The sequence below is a fragment of the Rhinoderma darwinii genome, chromosome 4 (genome assembly GCF_050947455.1).
Source record: "Rhinoderma darwinii isolate aRhiDar2 chromosome 4, aRhiDar2.hap1, whole genome shotgun sequence".
Classification (NCBI taxonomy): domain Eukaryota; kingdom Metazoa; phylum Chordata; class Amphibia; order Anura; family Rhinodermatidae; genus Rhinoderma; species Rhinoderma darwinii.
In genome coordinates, this window is record NC_134690.1 from 147,607,815 (window position 1) to 147,625,215 (window position 17,401).

The window sequence follows — 17,401 nt, forward strand, 5'->3', positions numbered from 1 at the left end:
TTATAGTGTACCCCTATGACAGGTGTACTAAAAATATAATTTTCTCATCTGAAAAACTGTAGGAGGAACAGGTGACTAGTTGATGGTGGAATGAATCATAGTATCATAATAATAATAACATTTTATAATTCTGCAAGTAAATTAAACCGGTGGTTTTACAAGAGTGGGCCATATAGTTTTACCTACAGCGTTTAGTGACTTTGCTCTAAAACGGAGTCTGACGTAAGATCTTGTGTAATAGCCAGAGCTGCATTCACAATTCTGCATGCTTCAGAGCTAAAATACCTGCTGGCCTGACAACTGTATGGAGAATGTTTCCTGAACTCCAGAATAATTCTGGGAATTATAGTTTTTACACGTGGCACTATATAGTAATCTTATGTAAAAAAAAGGCTAACTCACATGAGGCATTATAGGAGCTCAATTAAGTTTTAGGAATGTGTCTGATCTTTTTAGCTTGTAGACTGTTGTGGACTGTTTCCAACAGAAACCAGAAGAATTGTGAATGCAGCTCTGAACATAGACTTGAATTGAGAGACTGACTTCCGGTTCCTGCAGCAGACAATGTAGCATTTGGATGGTCATCAAGTGACCCAACGGTGGCCAAGACTGGAGCAGCTACCCGTAAAATAAAATACCCGGTAAGCCAATACACCCGACTACATTGCCCTTCATCACATTTTCAAATGGGGGTAAATACCAATCACTGGAGTGCTTCTTTAATGTATTTACAAAGAAATCTTACCTGCATGTCTTCCTGAATCTCCTTTATCTGTCTTCTCTTGTACCTGTATTTTTCCTCAGCGGCTTTTCTTTGCTCTTCTAGTTGCATTTTTTCTTCATACTCCTCACCTAGGGTTAAGGTTATCATGTATATAGTAAGTACTTTAAACAAACCATTATAGAGCATTTGTTTCACTACTAGTAATGCTTACTTGTTTCAGTCACTTTGTTAAATGATTTCCTGTAGGAGGTATTACAGCCATTTATGACTTGAAGGGTATTCTCTAAAGCACTGACTTCCTTTTCAGCCTTGCGAATTTTAGCATCCAGCTCATCACCAACCCGCTGAAGTTCTTCCTTTTCTTGTGCAGCCTTAAAAGGACATTATGTTAAGTAAATAATAATTCTCACAAGAATAACTATAACTAATTATTCTAAGATTTCTATTGAGATTCGTCCACTAGGGGGCCTTGTTCCATTAGAATCCACATGAAATATCACATTATACAGTATATAACTCATGGTCAACCTAGTGCATTATAAGGCCCTAAGATGCGATCCTTGACTCCATCCGAGGGCTGCACATTACATTTAGTGTCCTGTTTGCAGCGGAGTGGTGACCACACAAACATAGTGATTCTACATTATAGTCTATGGGAGATTCAGAAACAACTGGATGTGCTCAACTATTTCCGTATCTCCCGTACGCAATGATGGAGGATGACTGCACATGTGCGGTCACCTCTCTCCTGCAAGCCGGGACACAGGACCCTTGTTCTCGGTATTGGTGTGGTTCCTGCAATCAGAGTCTCACTGATCAAACACTTTCCGCAGAACTTATCGATAAGCCACAAATGTGTATAGCAAGTAAAACCCCTATATTACTGTAGTCTCACACCAAAAAAAGTGGTTTTGAAGATTACAATTTTCACCATCTGGGACTCTGTGGTCTGAAAATCATTTATTATGGTGCTATATGGTGTCTTGTTATTGGTTAGCACTGTTGATTTGCAGCACTGGAGACCTGGGTTCGAATCTTACCAAGGACCACATCTGCATGGAGTTTGTATCTGTCTGTGTGGCTTTCCTCCGGGTTCTCTGGTTTCCTTCCATACTCCAAAAATAATAGGTTAACTGGCCTTCCATGAAATTGGCCCCAGTGATGTGAGATAATGAAGTTAGATTGTGAACCCTATTGAGTACAGGGGCTGATGTGTATAATGACAATCTCTGTACTACAATGCGGAATATGATGGTGCTATATAAGCAATGAGAAAGAAAGAAATATCACAGACAGTACACATATAAAAGAGGGGAGCCAGGGGCTGCATGGAGAGCACCGGACGGCTACACGTGGCCTACTGCTGTGTACAGTACTTTACTTCTTTCATAGCTATTTAATATTTATTTTGGAGTGTACTGTTATTTTGGACAGTTCTGTACTGAATACTTATTTACACCATTTTCTTGAAGGACTAGATTTATAGTAGTCATTCAATCTGTTTGTCATTACCTTTATGATATAAAATGCCTGTGACTTTTCCTCTTCGCCCTCTGGTGGCATCATTGCAACAGTAATTATTTCAAATCTTTTTCTCATTTTATCAACTTTTGCAAGTCTCTCATGAAGTTCTTGACTGTATAGAGGCAAGAGTTTGTCATTATAAATGTAACGTCAAATTTTAAATTATACATAAAAATAAAGAATGCACAGATCTTTAGCGCATTTAACTTATAGAGCATCTGTCCCCAAAATGCTTTGAGATCAATCATTTCATATTTATGCAACACTTTTATTTTGTACTATGAGAGGATTAATTTCTTTATATAACTTTATCATCCTCCTGGATTTCATGTGTTTCTTAATCTAAATGGCTGCTCATGAATATTTATTAGTGGTCTTATACCTGCCCAGTCGTCTTTAGAATACATAATTTATCAGGTTCCTCTACATGCTGACAGCTGATTGACTGTGCACACTGCTGAGTAACACTCAATGTGAGTGGTCAAAGACATTTCGGGTGTTCCAGCCTTTAGACTCCACATTCTCTTTAGCAAAATTTGAATAAAAAACGTACAATTTTCACATCCTATAGTGAGATTAAAAGATAATACCTTATAGTCTGTCTCTCCTGGTCTACAAGCCGTATCTGAGATTTCAGCATCTCTTTGTGTATACCAATCTCTTGTGTCCGCTCTTTCATAGCAGCCTGCAATTGCAGCTTACGTTTTTCCAAAGAGAACACATCATCTGCTTTATTGTGTAACATGTCTCTCAGTCGTTTGATTTCCAGTTTCAGGATATTGTCGTCAACCATTAAATCCTACAAAATATAAACACAAATGGAAGACAAAAATCCAGTCACAGACAGAACACACACCAAGTGTATAATTTAACAAAGTTAGTCTTTATCTAACCACCTGACTTACATCAACAACACAAGGCTTATTCTACCCATACATAACAAAGAAAAATGTGGAAGACTTAGCTTATAGGGTTTTTTTCAGTGAGAACAATTTATGGCTTATCCTCAAGAAAGACCATTAATTTCTGATCAGTGGGTGACGGACTCTCGGCACACCCGCCGATAAGCTGTTTCAAGTAAATATGAAAAGGCTGCAATACTGTGAACTGCCGCTACAAGTATGTCGGTCAAGCACCACAACCCCTTCAAAATAGCGGATTAGTGGGAGTGTCGAGAGTCAGACCCCCCCCCCCCCGATCAGATATTGATGGCCTATCCTGAGGATAGGCCATCAATTGTTTCTTGCTAGAGAACCCCTTTAAAAAGGCAGACATATATCTAATTTAACCAGTGCAACCAAAGTAGTGTAAATTAATAGTTGAATTATTTATCTACATATATTTATGGAATTGTTCTACAAGGGACCAACTTTACCAAAAATCCTTTGTACCTGTATTTTCAGATACTGTTAACTATGCACCTGCATATACTGCCAGCTTTATACTTTTGATTGCATAAAGATTATTATCTATATCAGTTAGAACAATGAAGCCTCTAGCAATCAAAAAATGTAATATAGAATGGCTCACAGCACAGATGAAAGGCCTAGAAAAAGGAAGGAATTAATGTCTTTGGACTTTGATGTTGGTGTAGAGTATGGCAGTTTCCAAATCAAGCCTAAATTTCCACTAGAAGCATTGGTTTAAAGAAAATGAATTACCTGTTTGGATGTCCTGAGCTTTTGTAATTCTTTATCGGACATGTTGTTGAATAGTTTAAGTTCTTCCATTTTGCTGTTTAGATTCTCCTTCTCCTGGCCGTTTTTTTCAAGCTCCCGTTTGATGTTACGAACATCTCCCTGTTTATAAGCAAGTGTAATTCAGTCAACAAATAAACAGGTACAAAAGACAGATAAAACAGATAGTAAAACTTATTGTAAGATGAGACTCGTCAAATATGCCCTCTGTCCCCTTAACCCCTACCCGCACAACTCAGTAACTATACGTCGTCGCAGGAGGTTACGTCCCACACGAGGATGTATAGTTACTGAGTCGTTCCCGGTGCACAATGTCGGCGACTGTGTGCACTGGGAACCGGGCAATGAGCGGTCTCCAACAGCTGACACTCCACTCTTGGCGGCCAGCGGTCTTTTGCCGCTGATTTGGGCAATTAAGCACTTAAATGCGGCGATCGGTTGCGATCGCCTCATTTTAGGGGTTTCTAGCACATCGGCAGACCCCATGATGAAATTGCGGTGTTTCCCAATAGATGGCATGGCAACCTGAGGCCAAACAATGGCCTCCGTTTCTGCCATGGACGGAAGTCTATCAGGACTAGCCTCCGGCTGGTCCCGATAGGCTTCCTGTCAGAGTGACAGGAAGTCACTGTCATTCCCGATGCACACTGTCGGTGTCATCGCCACTGATTTCAGCAATTAACCCTTTAAATGCAGCGATTGATTGTGATCGCTGCATTTAGGGGGTTTGTAGCACATTGGCAGCCCCAATGCAATTGTGGGGGGTTGCCAATAGTTGTGATGCATCCGGAAGCCAGACAACGGCCTCTGGGTCTGCCGTGTATGGAAGCCTAAGGGTATGTTCACACGGCACTCTCCGTTACGGCTGAAATTACAGAGCTGTTTTCAGGAGAAAACAGCTCCGGCATTTCAGACGTAATGGCATGTGCAGGCGCTTTTCGCTGCGTCCATTACGGACGTAATTGGAGCGGTTTTTCCATGGTGTCAATGGAAAACGGCTCCAATTACGTCTCAAGAAGTGACAGGCACTTCTTTGACGCGGGCGTCTTTTTTACGCGCCGTCTTTCGACAGCGGCGCGTAAAAAAAATGACCGTCGGCACAGAACATCGTAAAGCCCATTCAAATGAATGGGCAGATGTTTGCCGACACTTTGGTGCCTTATTTTCGGACGTAATTCGAGGTTAAAACGCCCAAATTACGTCCGTAAAGAGGGTGTGTAAATAGGCTTACTGTCAGAGTGACTGTGACATCACACTGACCGTTGGAATACATTACACTACTAGGTACTGTAATGTATTCTAGCAGCAATCAGAGCTGCAGGTAAAAAAAAAAAAAAGTAAAAAAAAAAAAGTTTATAAAAATGTTTTATAAAAGTGTCAAAATAAAAGTTATAAGTTACAAAAACAAACACTGCTTTTTTTCATATAATAAGTGTTATGATTGGAAAAAAATAAACGTTAAAAAAAGTACACATATTTGGCATCACCGCGTTAGTAACAACCCAATCTATAAAACTATAATGTTATTTTTCCCGCACGGTGAACACCGCAGATTTTTTTTTATGAAAAACAATGCCAGAATCGCTATTTTTTGGTCACCAAGATATAGAATAAAAAGTGATCAAAGTCGCATCTACCCCAAAATAGTACGAATAAAAACTACAACTCGTCCCGCAAAAAACAAGCCCTTACACAGCTTTTTTGTCTGAATGTGGCAACACAAAAACATTATTTAATGAAAATGTGATTTTATTGTGTAAACCTTGCAAAACTTAAATAAAACTATATACATATGGTATCGCCGTAGTCGTACCGACTTGCAGAATAAAGCAAAACAGAATTTATTGCGCACGGTGAACACTGTAAGAAATAAAGAATTTCAAATGCCAAAATCTCAGTTTTTTTAGTCACCTTAGCACTAAAAAAATGTTTTAAGAAAAAGTTGTATGTACCATAAAATGGTACCAATAAAAGCTACAGCTCGTCCTGCCAAAAATAAGCCCTCACACCCCTCAATCTACCAAAAAATAAAAAAGTTCTGGCTCCCAGAATGTGGTGATACAAAACAATTTTTATAATTTTTATATTTTAAATAATCTTTTTTTTTGTAAAAGTAGTAAAATATTAAAAAAAAACTATATAAATTTGGTATCCCCGTAATCGTATTGAGATGCAGAATAAAGTTAAGTTGTCATTTTTATCACACGGTCAAAGACATAAAAACAAAACCCAAAAAACAATGGAGGAATCCGTTTTTTCCAATTTCAGCCCGCAAATAATTTATTTTCAATTTCCCAGTACATTATATGGTATTTTAAATGGTGTCAATAGAAACTACAACTCCTCCCGGAAAAAATAAGCCCTCACACCACTCTATTGACGGAAAAAGAAAAAAAAAGTTATGGCTCTTGGAAGGCAGGGAGTGAAAAACAAAAATGAAAAAGCAAAAAAAGGATCAGTCCTGAAAGGGTTAATTAATTTCTAATACAAAAACATTTATTACCACATATGGGGTATTGCCGTACTCGGGAGAAATTGCTGAATTCAAAAATTAAAAAGTTCAACATAGTGGACAAATATATTGATATTAATTTTCATGGCCTAATTCCACTCAATTCTACAAAAAACCTGTGGAGTCAAAATGATAAACTATACCCCTAGAAAAATTCCTTGAGGGTGTAGTTTCCAAAATGGGGTCACTTTTGGGGGGTTTCCACTGTTTTGGTCCCTCTAGGGCATCGCAAATGCGACATGACACTGAAAACTATTCCAGCAAAATCTGCCCTCCAGAATCGAAAAGGCGCTCCTTCCCTTCTGAGCCCTGCTGTGGGTCCAAACATCAGCTTATGACCACATATGGGGTATTGCCGTAATCTGGAGAAATTGCTTTACAAATGTTGGGGTGCTTTTTCTCCTTTATTCCTTGTAAAAATTCTTTGTTTTAGCAGAAAAAAAAAGTATATTTTCATCTTCACAGACTAATTGCACTAAATTCTGCAAAAAAAACTGTGCGGTCAAAATGCTAACTATACCACTAGTAAAACTCCTTCAGGGGTGTAGTTTCCAAAATTGGGACACTTTTGGGGGGTTAAGACTGTTTAGGCACAACAAGCCCTCTTCAAACCTGACATAGTGCCTTAAATATATTCCTTAAAAAGGAGGACCCAAAATCCTCTAGGTGCTCCTTTGCTTCTGAGGCCTGTGTTTCAGTGCATTAGCAAACTAGGGCCATGTGGAATATGTGGAATATTTATAAAAACTGCAGAATCTGGGCATTAAATATTGAGTTGCGTTTCTCTGGTGAAACCTTCTGTGTTAGGCTACATTCACACGACAGTGAAAAACGGCCGTGTGACGGACGTTCTTTGAATGGCCGTCACACGGCCGTTTTCAGAACAATGATGTTCTATGGGTGTATTCACACGGCCGTTTCTTTAACGGCCCGTGAATATTGGCCGTCAAAAAATAAGACATGTCCTATTTTTGGCCGTTGTCACGGCCAGACGGCCCCCATAGAACTAAATGGATCCGTTTTTAACGGCTGTCAATATATGTAACAACCGTTAAAAACGGACCTGTGACATGGGGATTCACGAGGCAAGGGGAAATATTGGTTCCCTTGCTGGCTATCGGCGGCACGATGAAACTGAATGCACTACACACTCACCAATACAGCGCCGTCCTCTTCAGGTGTGGTCTCTAGTCTTGCGGGTTCTGCTGTGTGCCATCATCTAGAGTGGGGCTGTGTGACGTCAGCTACAGTGGGGCTGTGTGCCATTGTCTACAGGGGGGCTGTGTGCCATCATCTACAGGGGGGGGGCTGTGTGCCATCATCTACAGGGGGGGGGCTGTGTGCCATCATCTACAGGGGGGGGGGCTGTGTGCCATCATCTACAGGGGGGGGGGCTGTGTGCCATCATCTACAGGGGGGGGGCTGTGTGCCATCATCTACAGGGGGGGGGCTGTGTGCCATCATCTACAGGGGGGGGCTGTGTGCCATCATCTACAGGGGGGGGCTGTGTGCCATCATCTACAGGGGGGGGCCTGTGTGCCATCATCTACAGGGGGGGGCCTGTGTGCCATCATCTACAGGGGGGGGCTGTGTGCCATCATCTACAGGGGGGGGCTGTGTGCCATCATCTACAGGGGGGGGGCTGTGTGCCATCATCTACAGGGGGGCTGTGTGCCATCATCTACAGGGGGGCTGTGTGCCATCATCTACAGGGGGGCTGTGTGCCATCATCTACAGGGGGGGGCCTGTGTGCCATCATCTACAGGGGGGGGCCTGTGTGCCATCATCTACAGGGGGGGGCTGTGTGCCATCATCTACAGGGGGGGGCTGTGTGCCATCATCTACAGGGGGGGGGCTGTGTGCCATCATCTACAGGGGGGCTGTGTGCCATCATCTACAGGGGGGCTGTGTGCCATCATCTACAGGGGGGCTGTGTGCCATCATCTACAGGGGGGCTGTGTGCCATCATCTACAGGGGGACTGTGTGCCATCATCTACAGGGGGGCTCTGTGCCATCATCTACAGGGGGGCTGTGTGCCATCATCTACAGGGGGGCTGTGTGCCATCATCTACAGGGGGGCTGTGTGCCATCATCTACAGGGGGGCTGTGTGCCATCATCTACAGGGGGGCTGTGTGCCATCATCTACAGGGGGCTGTGTGCCATCATCTAAAGGGGGGCTGTGTGCCATCATCTACTGGTGGGCTGTGTGCCATCATCTACAGGTGGGATGTGTGCCATCATCTACAGGTGGGATGTGTGCCATCATCTACAGGGGGGCTGTGTGCCATCATCTACAGGAGGGCTGTGTGCCATCATCTACAGGAGGGCTGTGTGCCATCATCTACAGGGGGGCTGTGTGCCATCATCTACAGGGGGGCTGTGTGCCATCATCTACAGGGGGGCTGTGTGCCATCATCTACAGGGGGGCTGTGTGCCATCATCTACAGGGGGGCTGTGTGCCATCATCTACAGGGGGGCTGTGTGCCATCATCTACAGGGGGCCTGTGTGCCATCAGCTACAGGGGGGCTGTGTGCCATCAGCTACAGGGGGGGTGTGTGCCATCAGCTACAGGGGGGCTGTGTGCCATCAGCTACAGGGGGGCTGTGTGCCATCAGCTACAGGGGGGCTGTGTGCCATCAGCTACAGGGGGGCTGTGTGCCATCAGCTACAGGGGGGCTGTGTGCCATCAGCTACAGGGGGGCTGTGTGCCATCATCTACAGGGGGGCTGTGTGCCATCATCTACAGGGGGGCTGTGTGCCATCATCTACAGGGGGGCTGTGTGCCATCATCTACAGGGGGGCTGTGTGCCATCATCTACAGGGGGGCTGTGTGCCATCATCTACAGGGGGGCTGTGTGCCATCATCTACAGTGGGGCTGTGTGCCATCATCTACAGTGGGGCTGTGTGCCATCATCTACAGTGGGGCTGTGTGCCATCATCTACAGTGGGGCTGTGTGCCATCATCTACAGTGGGGCTGTGTGCCATCATCTACAGGGGGGCTGTGTGCCATCATCTACAGGTGGGCTGTGTGCCATCATCTACAGGTGGGCTGTTTGCCATCATCAACAGGGGGGCTGTGTGGCATCACATACAGGGGGGCTGTGTGGCATCACATACAGGGGGGCTGTGTGGCATCACATACAGGGGGGCTGTGTGGCATCACATACAGGGGGGCTGTGTGGCATCACATACAGGGGGGCTGTGTGGCATCACATACAGGGGGGCTGTGTGGCATCACATACAGGGGGGCTGTGTGGCATCACATACAGGGGGGCTGTGTGGCATCACATACAGGGGGGCTGTGAAACAATCATGACAATGACCTTCCTTTGGGTGTTTTCAGGGGGTTGGGACAAAAAAAGCCTGACAAATGAAATTCATCAGTTTTTTTAACGGCCATGAAAACGGAAGCAAAACAGATGTCAAACGGCCAATAAAACGGACAGACGGACTGGAAATGGATGAAAATTTGGAGACACACTGATGCAAAACAACCATGAAAAACCGACAGTTGATCAGTTTTTAATGGCCTTTTTTTTTCACGGTCACGTGAATATAGCCTAACAGAAAAAAAATGTATTACGAATGAATATCGGCAAAAAAAATTGAATTTGTACTTTCTGAATTCTGTTTTGAATACTTTGAGGGGTTCAGTTTTCAAAATGGGGTGATTTATGGGGACATTCTAATATATAAGGCCCTCAAAGCCACTTCACAACTGAACTGGTCCCTGAATAAAATAGCCTTTTAACATTTTCTTGAAAATGTGAGAAATTGCTGCGAAAGTTTTAAGCCTTGTAACGTCCTAGAAAAATAAAAGGACGTGAAAAAAACTATGCAAACATAAAGAAGACATATGGTAAATATTAACTAGTAACTATTTTGTGTGGTATTACTATCTGTTTTACAAGTAGATACATAAAAATTTATAAAATCCAAATTTTTGCACATTTTCTCTAAAAGAGTTTTTCACAAATAAATATTGAATTTATCGACCAAATTTTTTCGCTTACATAAAGTACAATATGTCACGAGAAAACATTCTCATAATCGCTTGGATAGTTAAAAGCATTCCCAAGTTATTACCACATAAAGCGACCCATGTCAGATTTGAAAAAATCATCGGTGTCCATAACGCCAAAACAGGCGGATCTGAATGTGTTAACTACTCGTATCTATTTACTAAGACAAGCGCTTACCTGGATTTTCTTGTGCTGAGAATTTAGGATATTAAGAGAAGCTTGGCGCTCATCAAACGTTTTACTGAGATCAGATACTCTCATTTCCAGTGTATGTTTTTCATCTGTGTTGACTTCCCCTTTCAACCTTGCTAGTCTGCGCTCCAGTTGTTGTATCTGGAAATCCTGTATATATAAACACTCAAAGTGAGAGGAAGTATAAAACATTGTGGTCAGACATTAAAGGGGTTGTCCAGGATTAAAAAAAACATGACTGCTTTCTTTCAGAAACAGCGCCACATCTGTTCATGGGTTGTGGCTGGTATTATAGCTAAGCTCCGTTAAAGTGAATGGGGCGGAGCTGTAATGCCATACACAACCTAGGGACTGGTGTGGCAGTGTTTTAGGTAGAAAGCAGCCATGTTTTTCTTATCCTGGACAACCCTTTTATAACCTCTCAAAGGTCTTTTCATAAATATGCCCACTCATTTTGCCTTTGTGTGCATATTTGCATCACTGCAGAAGTAGAAAGTGCAGTCATATAGCTCCAGTAACTCATTTTCTTTACAAACAATACAGCTGGGAAAATAATAATTTCCTTCAAGAGCAATTGGATGATGGTGTCTGGCAAAGTCTGAAAGATTTAAAGGGATTGTCCTATCTGAACAAACCTCATTACATCTATCCTATAAGAACATATAGACATCATAGAGGTTGGTTTTTTGAATGGGTGCCATGTAATGCATTTCCCAGCTAACAGCTAATGCAGCAGAAATGTGCAGCCTCGCTCCCCCTTTTAATTCTGACAGTAAGGGCTATCTTAAACGAAGATCAATGAGCCTTTAGGCACTCATGACCCAGTCGCCAGTTCACCGGTTGTCCTTCCTTGGTCAAATTTTGGTACATACTAAACCACTGCGTTCCCGGGAAAACTCCACAAGACCTGCCGTTTTAGAGAAAATGGTTAGCGTTTAGCTGGTTGAGTATTATAAATGTACTAAATACTTAATCTACTACTCCTCTGTTCTGTTCATGGACTGTTCATAGATTTTGGGTGGAATAATCCTCATTATAAATATATTGTTAAAGTGGTTTTCCACCTTCTGACAACTGATGACCTATCCACCGGACAGGTCATTAGTATATCATCGGTGCGGGTCCGACACCCGGACCCCGCACCATAAAGCCGCTCCAGTGGCCTGCGGGCACCGGATATTATGGCACATAATGCTATGTACGGAGCCAGAAACAGTTGGCTCCATACATAGCATAGCGGCCGTGCTGCAGAACTGCAGGTATGCTCCTATTCACTTGACTAGGAGCAGAGCTGCAGGACTGCAGCTCAGCCACTATTCCGTGGCCGGAGCCAACTGCTTCCGGCTTGTACGTCCGATGCACAGATGCACTGCACCAGCTGATCTGTGCGGGGTCTGGGTGTCAGATCCCCACAAATCATGTACCGGTGGATAGGTCACCAGTTGTCAGAAGGTGAAAAAAAACCTTTAATGTTAACATATTACTGGTTAGTGATGTTTGTATAAAATATTGGTTTGAGACACTTTCTTGTAATAGCTGGAAAAGTGGATTCTCTTCATCCCCAAAAATTGATGCTAGCAGAGACATGGCAAACAGGATTATTCATCTAAGTTTTGAATATTGCTCATAAAAAATATCACCAGACGTAGGGACAACTGTAGTCCCAACAATCATAGCATAGTTCTGAATAGTACCACTAATGTCTCCTATCAGAAGAACAGCACGCTGATCTGGCTCCACAGGGCAAATGTAATCCTCACCAGCCCAGTTTATGGATCTGCAGAAGCACCCCCAGCTTCTAAACAAGTTGTCTACACATCCCTGTAATAGACTGTACACAAATTTACAGGCAGTTGGCAATCCTATTGGTAAACCTTCACCACGGAGCCCTGCAAGGACGTTTGGACTGCATTCAGAAGACTCACAGGTCAAGTCGCAAGATCCTGCATAATGAAAATGATGGCATTGGCATGAATGTAAAGTGTTCTCACAGGCTAGCCAAGATCTTAGTCAATGAAAAACTTTTGAAGAAACCATCCGAAGTTAAGGGTAACAAGCAAAGACTCAGTCAAAAATAAGTCAAGTTCAGGAGCAGGAAAGAGAATGCAAAAGCATATAGAGAGTCAGAGAAAATGGGATGAAGAGGAGCAGTGGCGCTGATGGTAGGATACACCTCTCAATGATGTGTGTGTATATATATATATATATATATATATATATATATGCACACACACACACACACACACCACACACACAAACATACACTACCGTTCAAAAGTTTGGGGTCTACCAGACAATTTTGTGTTTTCCATGAAAACTCACACTTATATTTATCAAATGAGTTGCAAAATGACTAGAAAATATAGTCAAGACATTGACAAGGTTAGAATTAATGATTTTTATATTGAAATAATAATTTTCTCCTTCAAACTTTGCTTTCGTCAAAGAATGCTCCATTTGCAGCAATTACAGCATTGCAGACCTTTGGCATTCTAGCTGTTAATTTGCTGAGGTAATCGGGAGAAATTTCTCCCCATGCTTCCAGAAGCCCCTCCCACAAGTTGGATTGGCTTGATGGGCACTTCTTGCGTACCATACGGTCAAGCTGCTCCCACAACAGCTCTATGGGGTTGAGATCTGGTGACTGCGCTGGCCACTCCATTACAGATAGACCAGCTGCCTGCTTCTTCCCTAAATAGTTCTTGCATAATTTGGAGGTGTGCTTTGGGTCATTGTCCTGTTGTAGGATGAAATTGGCTCCAATCAAGCGCTGTCCACAGGGTATGGCATGGCGTTGCAAAATGGAGTGATAGCCTTCCTTATTTAAAATCCCTTTTACCTTGTACAAATCTCCCACTTTACCAGCACCAAAGCAACCCCAGACCATCACATTACCTCCACCATGCTTGACAGATGGCGTCAGGCACTCTTCCAGCATCTTTTCAGTTGTTCTGCGTCTCACAAATGTTCTTCTGTGTGATCCAAACACCTCAAACTTCGATTCGTCTGTCCATAACACTTTTTTCCAATCTTCCTCTGTCCAATGTCTGTGTGCTTTTGCCCATATTAATCTTTTCCTTTTATTAGCCAGTCTCAGATATGGCTTTTTCTTTGCCACTCTGCCCTGAAGGCCAGAATCCCGGAGTCGCCTCTTCACTGTAGACATTGACACTGGCGTTTTGCGGGTAGTATTTAAAGAAGCTGCCAGTTGAGGACTTGTGAGGCGTCTATTTCTCAAACTAGAGACTCTAATGTACTTGTCTTGTTGCTCATTTGTGCAGCGGGGCCTCCCACTTCTCTTTCTACTCTGGTTAGAGCCTGTTTGTGCTGTCCTCTGAAGGGAGTAGTACACACCGTTGTAGGAAATCTTCAGTTTCTTGGCAATTTCTCGCATGGAATAGCCTTCACTTCTAAGAACAAGAATAGATTGTCGAGTTTCACATGAAAGCTCTCTTTTTCTAGCCATTGTGAGAGTTTAATCGAACCCACAAATGTAATGCTCCAGATTCTCAACTAGCTCAAAGGAAGGTCAGTTTTATAGCTCCTCTAAACAGAAAAACTGTTTACAGCGCTGCTAACATAATTGCACAAGGGTTTTCAAGGGTTTTCTAATCATCCATTAGCCTTCTAACACAGTTAGCAAACACAATGTACCATTAGAACACTGGAGTGATGGTTGCTGGAAATGGGCCTCTATACACCTATGTAGGTATTGCATTAAAAACCAGACGTTTGCAGCTAGAATAGTCATTTAGCACATTAACAATGTATAGAGTGTATTTCTGATTAATTTAATGTTAATCTTCATTGAAAAAAAAACTGTGCTTTTCTTGCAAAAATAAGGACATTTCTAAGTGACCCTAAACTTTTGAACGGTAGTGTATATACACGCATACATATACACATACACACAGTCAGCCATAACAGTAAAACCACCTGCCTAATATTGTGTAGCTACCCCTCGTGCCACCAAAACTGCTGTGACATGTCGAGACATAAAGTACACAAGATCTCTGAAGGTGCCCTATGGTATCTAGCACCAAAATGATAGCAGCAGATCCTTTAAGACCTTTAAGTTCCTTCATGGACTTGTTTTTGTAGCACATCCCGCAGAAGCTCAAATCGGATTGAGATCTGGGGAATAAGGTGGCCAAGTTAACACCTTGAGCTCTTTGCCATGTTCCTCAAACCATTCCTGAACAATTTTTGCAGTGTGGCCAGGCACATTATCCTTGCCGAAAGACGCCACTGCCATTAGGGAAACCATTGCCAGGAAGAGATGTGCCTGGTCTGCATCAATGTTAAGGTAGGGGGTACGTGTCAAAGTAACATCCACATGAATGCCAAGAACCAAGGTTTCCTAGCAGAACATTGCCCAGAGCTTCACACTGCCTCGGTCAGTTTGCCTTCTTCCCATAGTGCATCCTGTTGCCATCTCTTTCCCATGTAAGAGACACACAGACCTGGCGTTCATCACGTGCCCATTATAGGCGGTTTCAGCAATGGACGGGGGATCGCATGGCCTCTGAACGATCTGCGACTATGCGTCAATTTGTGCTACAGTAGATCTTCTGTGGGATTGGGCAAAAACACGCAAGCCCTTGCTCACCACTCACATCAATGAGCCTTGGGCACTCCTGACCCTGTCGCCGGTGGTCCTTCTTTGGACCACTCTTGGTAGGTACAACCACTGCATACTGGGAACATCCCACAAGGACTGACATTCTGGAGATACTCTGACCTAGTCATCTAGCCAGCACAATTTGCTCTTTGTCAAAGTTTCTCACATTCTCACGCTTGCACATTTTTCCTGCTTCCAACACTTTAACTTCAAGAACTGACTGTTCACTTGCTGTCAGATGTTATGGCTAATTGATGTGTGTGTGTATACACACACACACACACACACACACACTACCGGTCAAAAGTTTAGGGTCACTTAGAAATTTCCTTATTTTTGCAAGAAAAGCAGTTTTTTTTCAATGAAGATAGCATTAAATTAGTCAGAAATACACGCTATACATTGTTATTGTGCTAAATGACTATTCTAGCTGCAAACGTCTGGTTTTTAATGCAATATCTACATAGGTGTTCATGTGAAACAGTCTATTCTTGTTCTTAGAAATGAAGGCTATTCCATGCAAGAAATTGCCAAGAAACTGAAGATTTCCTACAACGGTGTGTACTACTCCCTTCAGAAGACAGCACACACAGGCTCTAACCAGAGTAGAAAGAGAAGTGGGAGGCCCCTCTCCACAACTGAGCAACAAGACAAGTACATTAGAGTCTATAGTTTGAGAAATAGACGCCTCACAGGTCCTCAACTGGCAGCTTCATTAAATAGTACCCGCAAAACGCCAGTGTCAACGTCTACAGTGAAGAGGCGACTCCGGGATTCTGGCCTTCAGGGCAGAGTGGCAAAGAAAAAGCCATATCTGAGACTGGCTAATAAAAGGAAAAGATTAATATGGGCAAAAGCACACAGACATTGGACAGAGGAAGATTGTAAAAAAGTGTTATGGACAGACGAAGCGAAGTTTCAGGTGTTTGGATCACACAGAAGAACATTTGTGACACGCAGAACAACTGAAAAAATGCTGGAAGAGTGCCTGACGCCATCTGTCAAGCATGGTGGAGGTAATGTGATGGTCTGGGGTTGCTTTGGTGCTGGTGAAGTGGGAGATTTGTACAAGGTAAAAGGGATTTTTAATAAGGAAGGCTATCACTCCATTTTGCAACACCATTCCATACCCTGTGAACCGCGCTTGATTGGAGCCAATTTCATCCTACAACAGGACAATGGCCCAAAGCACACCTCCATAGAACTATTTAGGGAAAAAGCAGGCAGCTGGTATTCTATCTGTAATGGAGTGGCCAGGGCGGTCACCAGATCTCAACCCCATAGAGCTGTTGTGGGAGCAGCTTGACCGTATGGTACGCAAGAAGTGCCCATCAAGCCAATCCAACTTGTGGGAGGGCCTTCTGGAAGCATGGGGTGAAATTTCTCCCGATTACCTCAGCAAATTAACAGCTAGAATGCCAAAGGTCTGCAATGCTGTAATTGCTGCAAATGGAGCATTAATATGCTTGGATACAGCACTCTGTGAACAGTCAGCTTCTTTAGCTATGTCCTTTTGTGGCTTACCCACCTCGTGGAGGGTGTCAATGACTGTCTTCTAGACAACTGTCAAGTCAGCAGTCTTCCCCATGATTGTGTAGCCTACTCAAAGACTGTTGGACCATTTAAAGGCTTAGGAAACCTTTGCAGGTGTTTTGTGTTGATTAGCTGATTAGAGTGACACCATAAGTCTACAATCTTTCACTTATACCCAATATTCAAATTTTCTGAGACACTAAATGTTGGGTTTTCATTAACTGTTAGCCATAATTATCAATATTAAAAGAAAGAAATGCTGGAAATAGATCACTCTGTGTGTGTAATGAATCTATATAATATTGAGTTTCACTTTCTGATATTGTAATTCATTGAGAAGGACTAGTATATACACACAAACACACACACACACACACACACACACACACACACACACACACACATATATATATAATCACATTTATAAATAGAAAAATTACCATCACAAATATACAATAATTACCCTAATTTATCTAAAGCTAAATTTTTCAGCATGATTATACGAAGCCTTTTATCTTTAAGATGCTTGGTTATTTTCCTGCAAAGCTTTAAAGCTATTCCTTAGCTATCT

General features: G+C 42.7%; 1 protein-coding gene across 1 annotated transcript in view; it reads right to left on the reverse strand.

The window, feature by feature from the left end:
• CCDC39 (coiled-coil domain 39 molecular ruler complex subunit) overlaps positions 1 to 17,401 on the reverse strand; it is an 80,846-nt gene that overhangs the window by 30,092 nt on the left and 33,353 nt on the right. Inside the window, exons 11-16 of the mRNA XM_075861667.1 lie at positions 10,662 to 10,826; positions 3,910 to 4,047; positions 2,839 to 3,047; positions 2,237 to 2,360; positions 936 to 1,095; positions 746 to 852 (exon numbers count right to left, since the gene is read on the reverse strand). Coding sequence (XP_075717782.1) covers positions 746 to 852; positions 936 to 1,095; positions 2,237 to 2,360; positions 2,839 to 3,047; positions 3,910 to 4,047; positions 10,662 to 10,826 — 903 coding nt within the window. The remainder of the gene's footprint in view (positions 1 to 745; positions 853 to 935; positions 1,096 to 2,236; positions 2,361 to 2,838; positions 3,048 to 3,909; positions 4,048 to 10,661; positions 10,827 to 17,401) is intronic.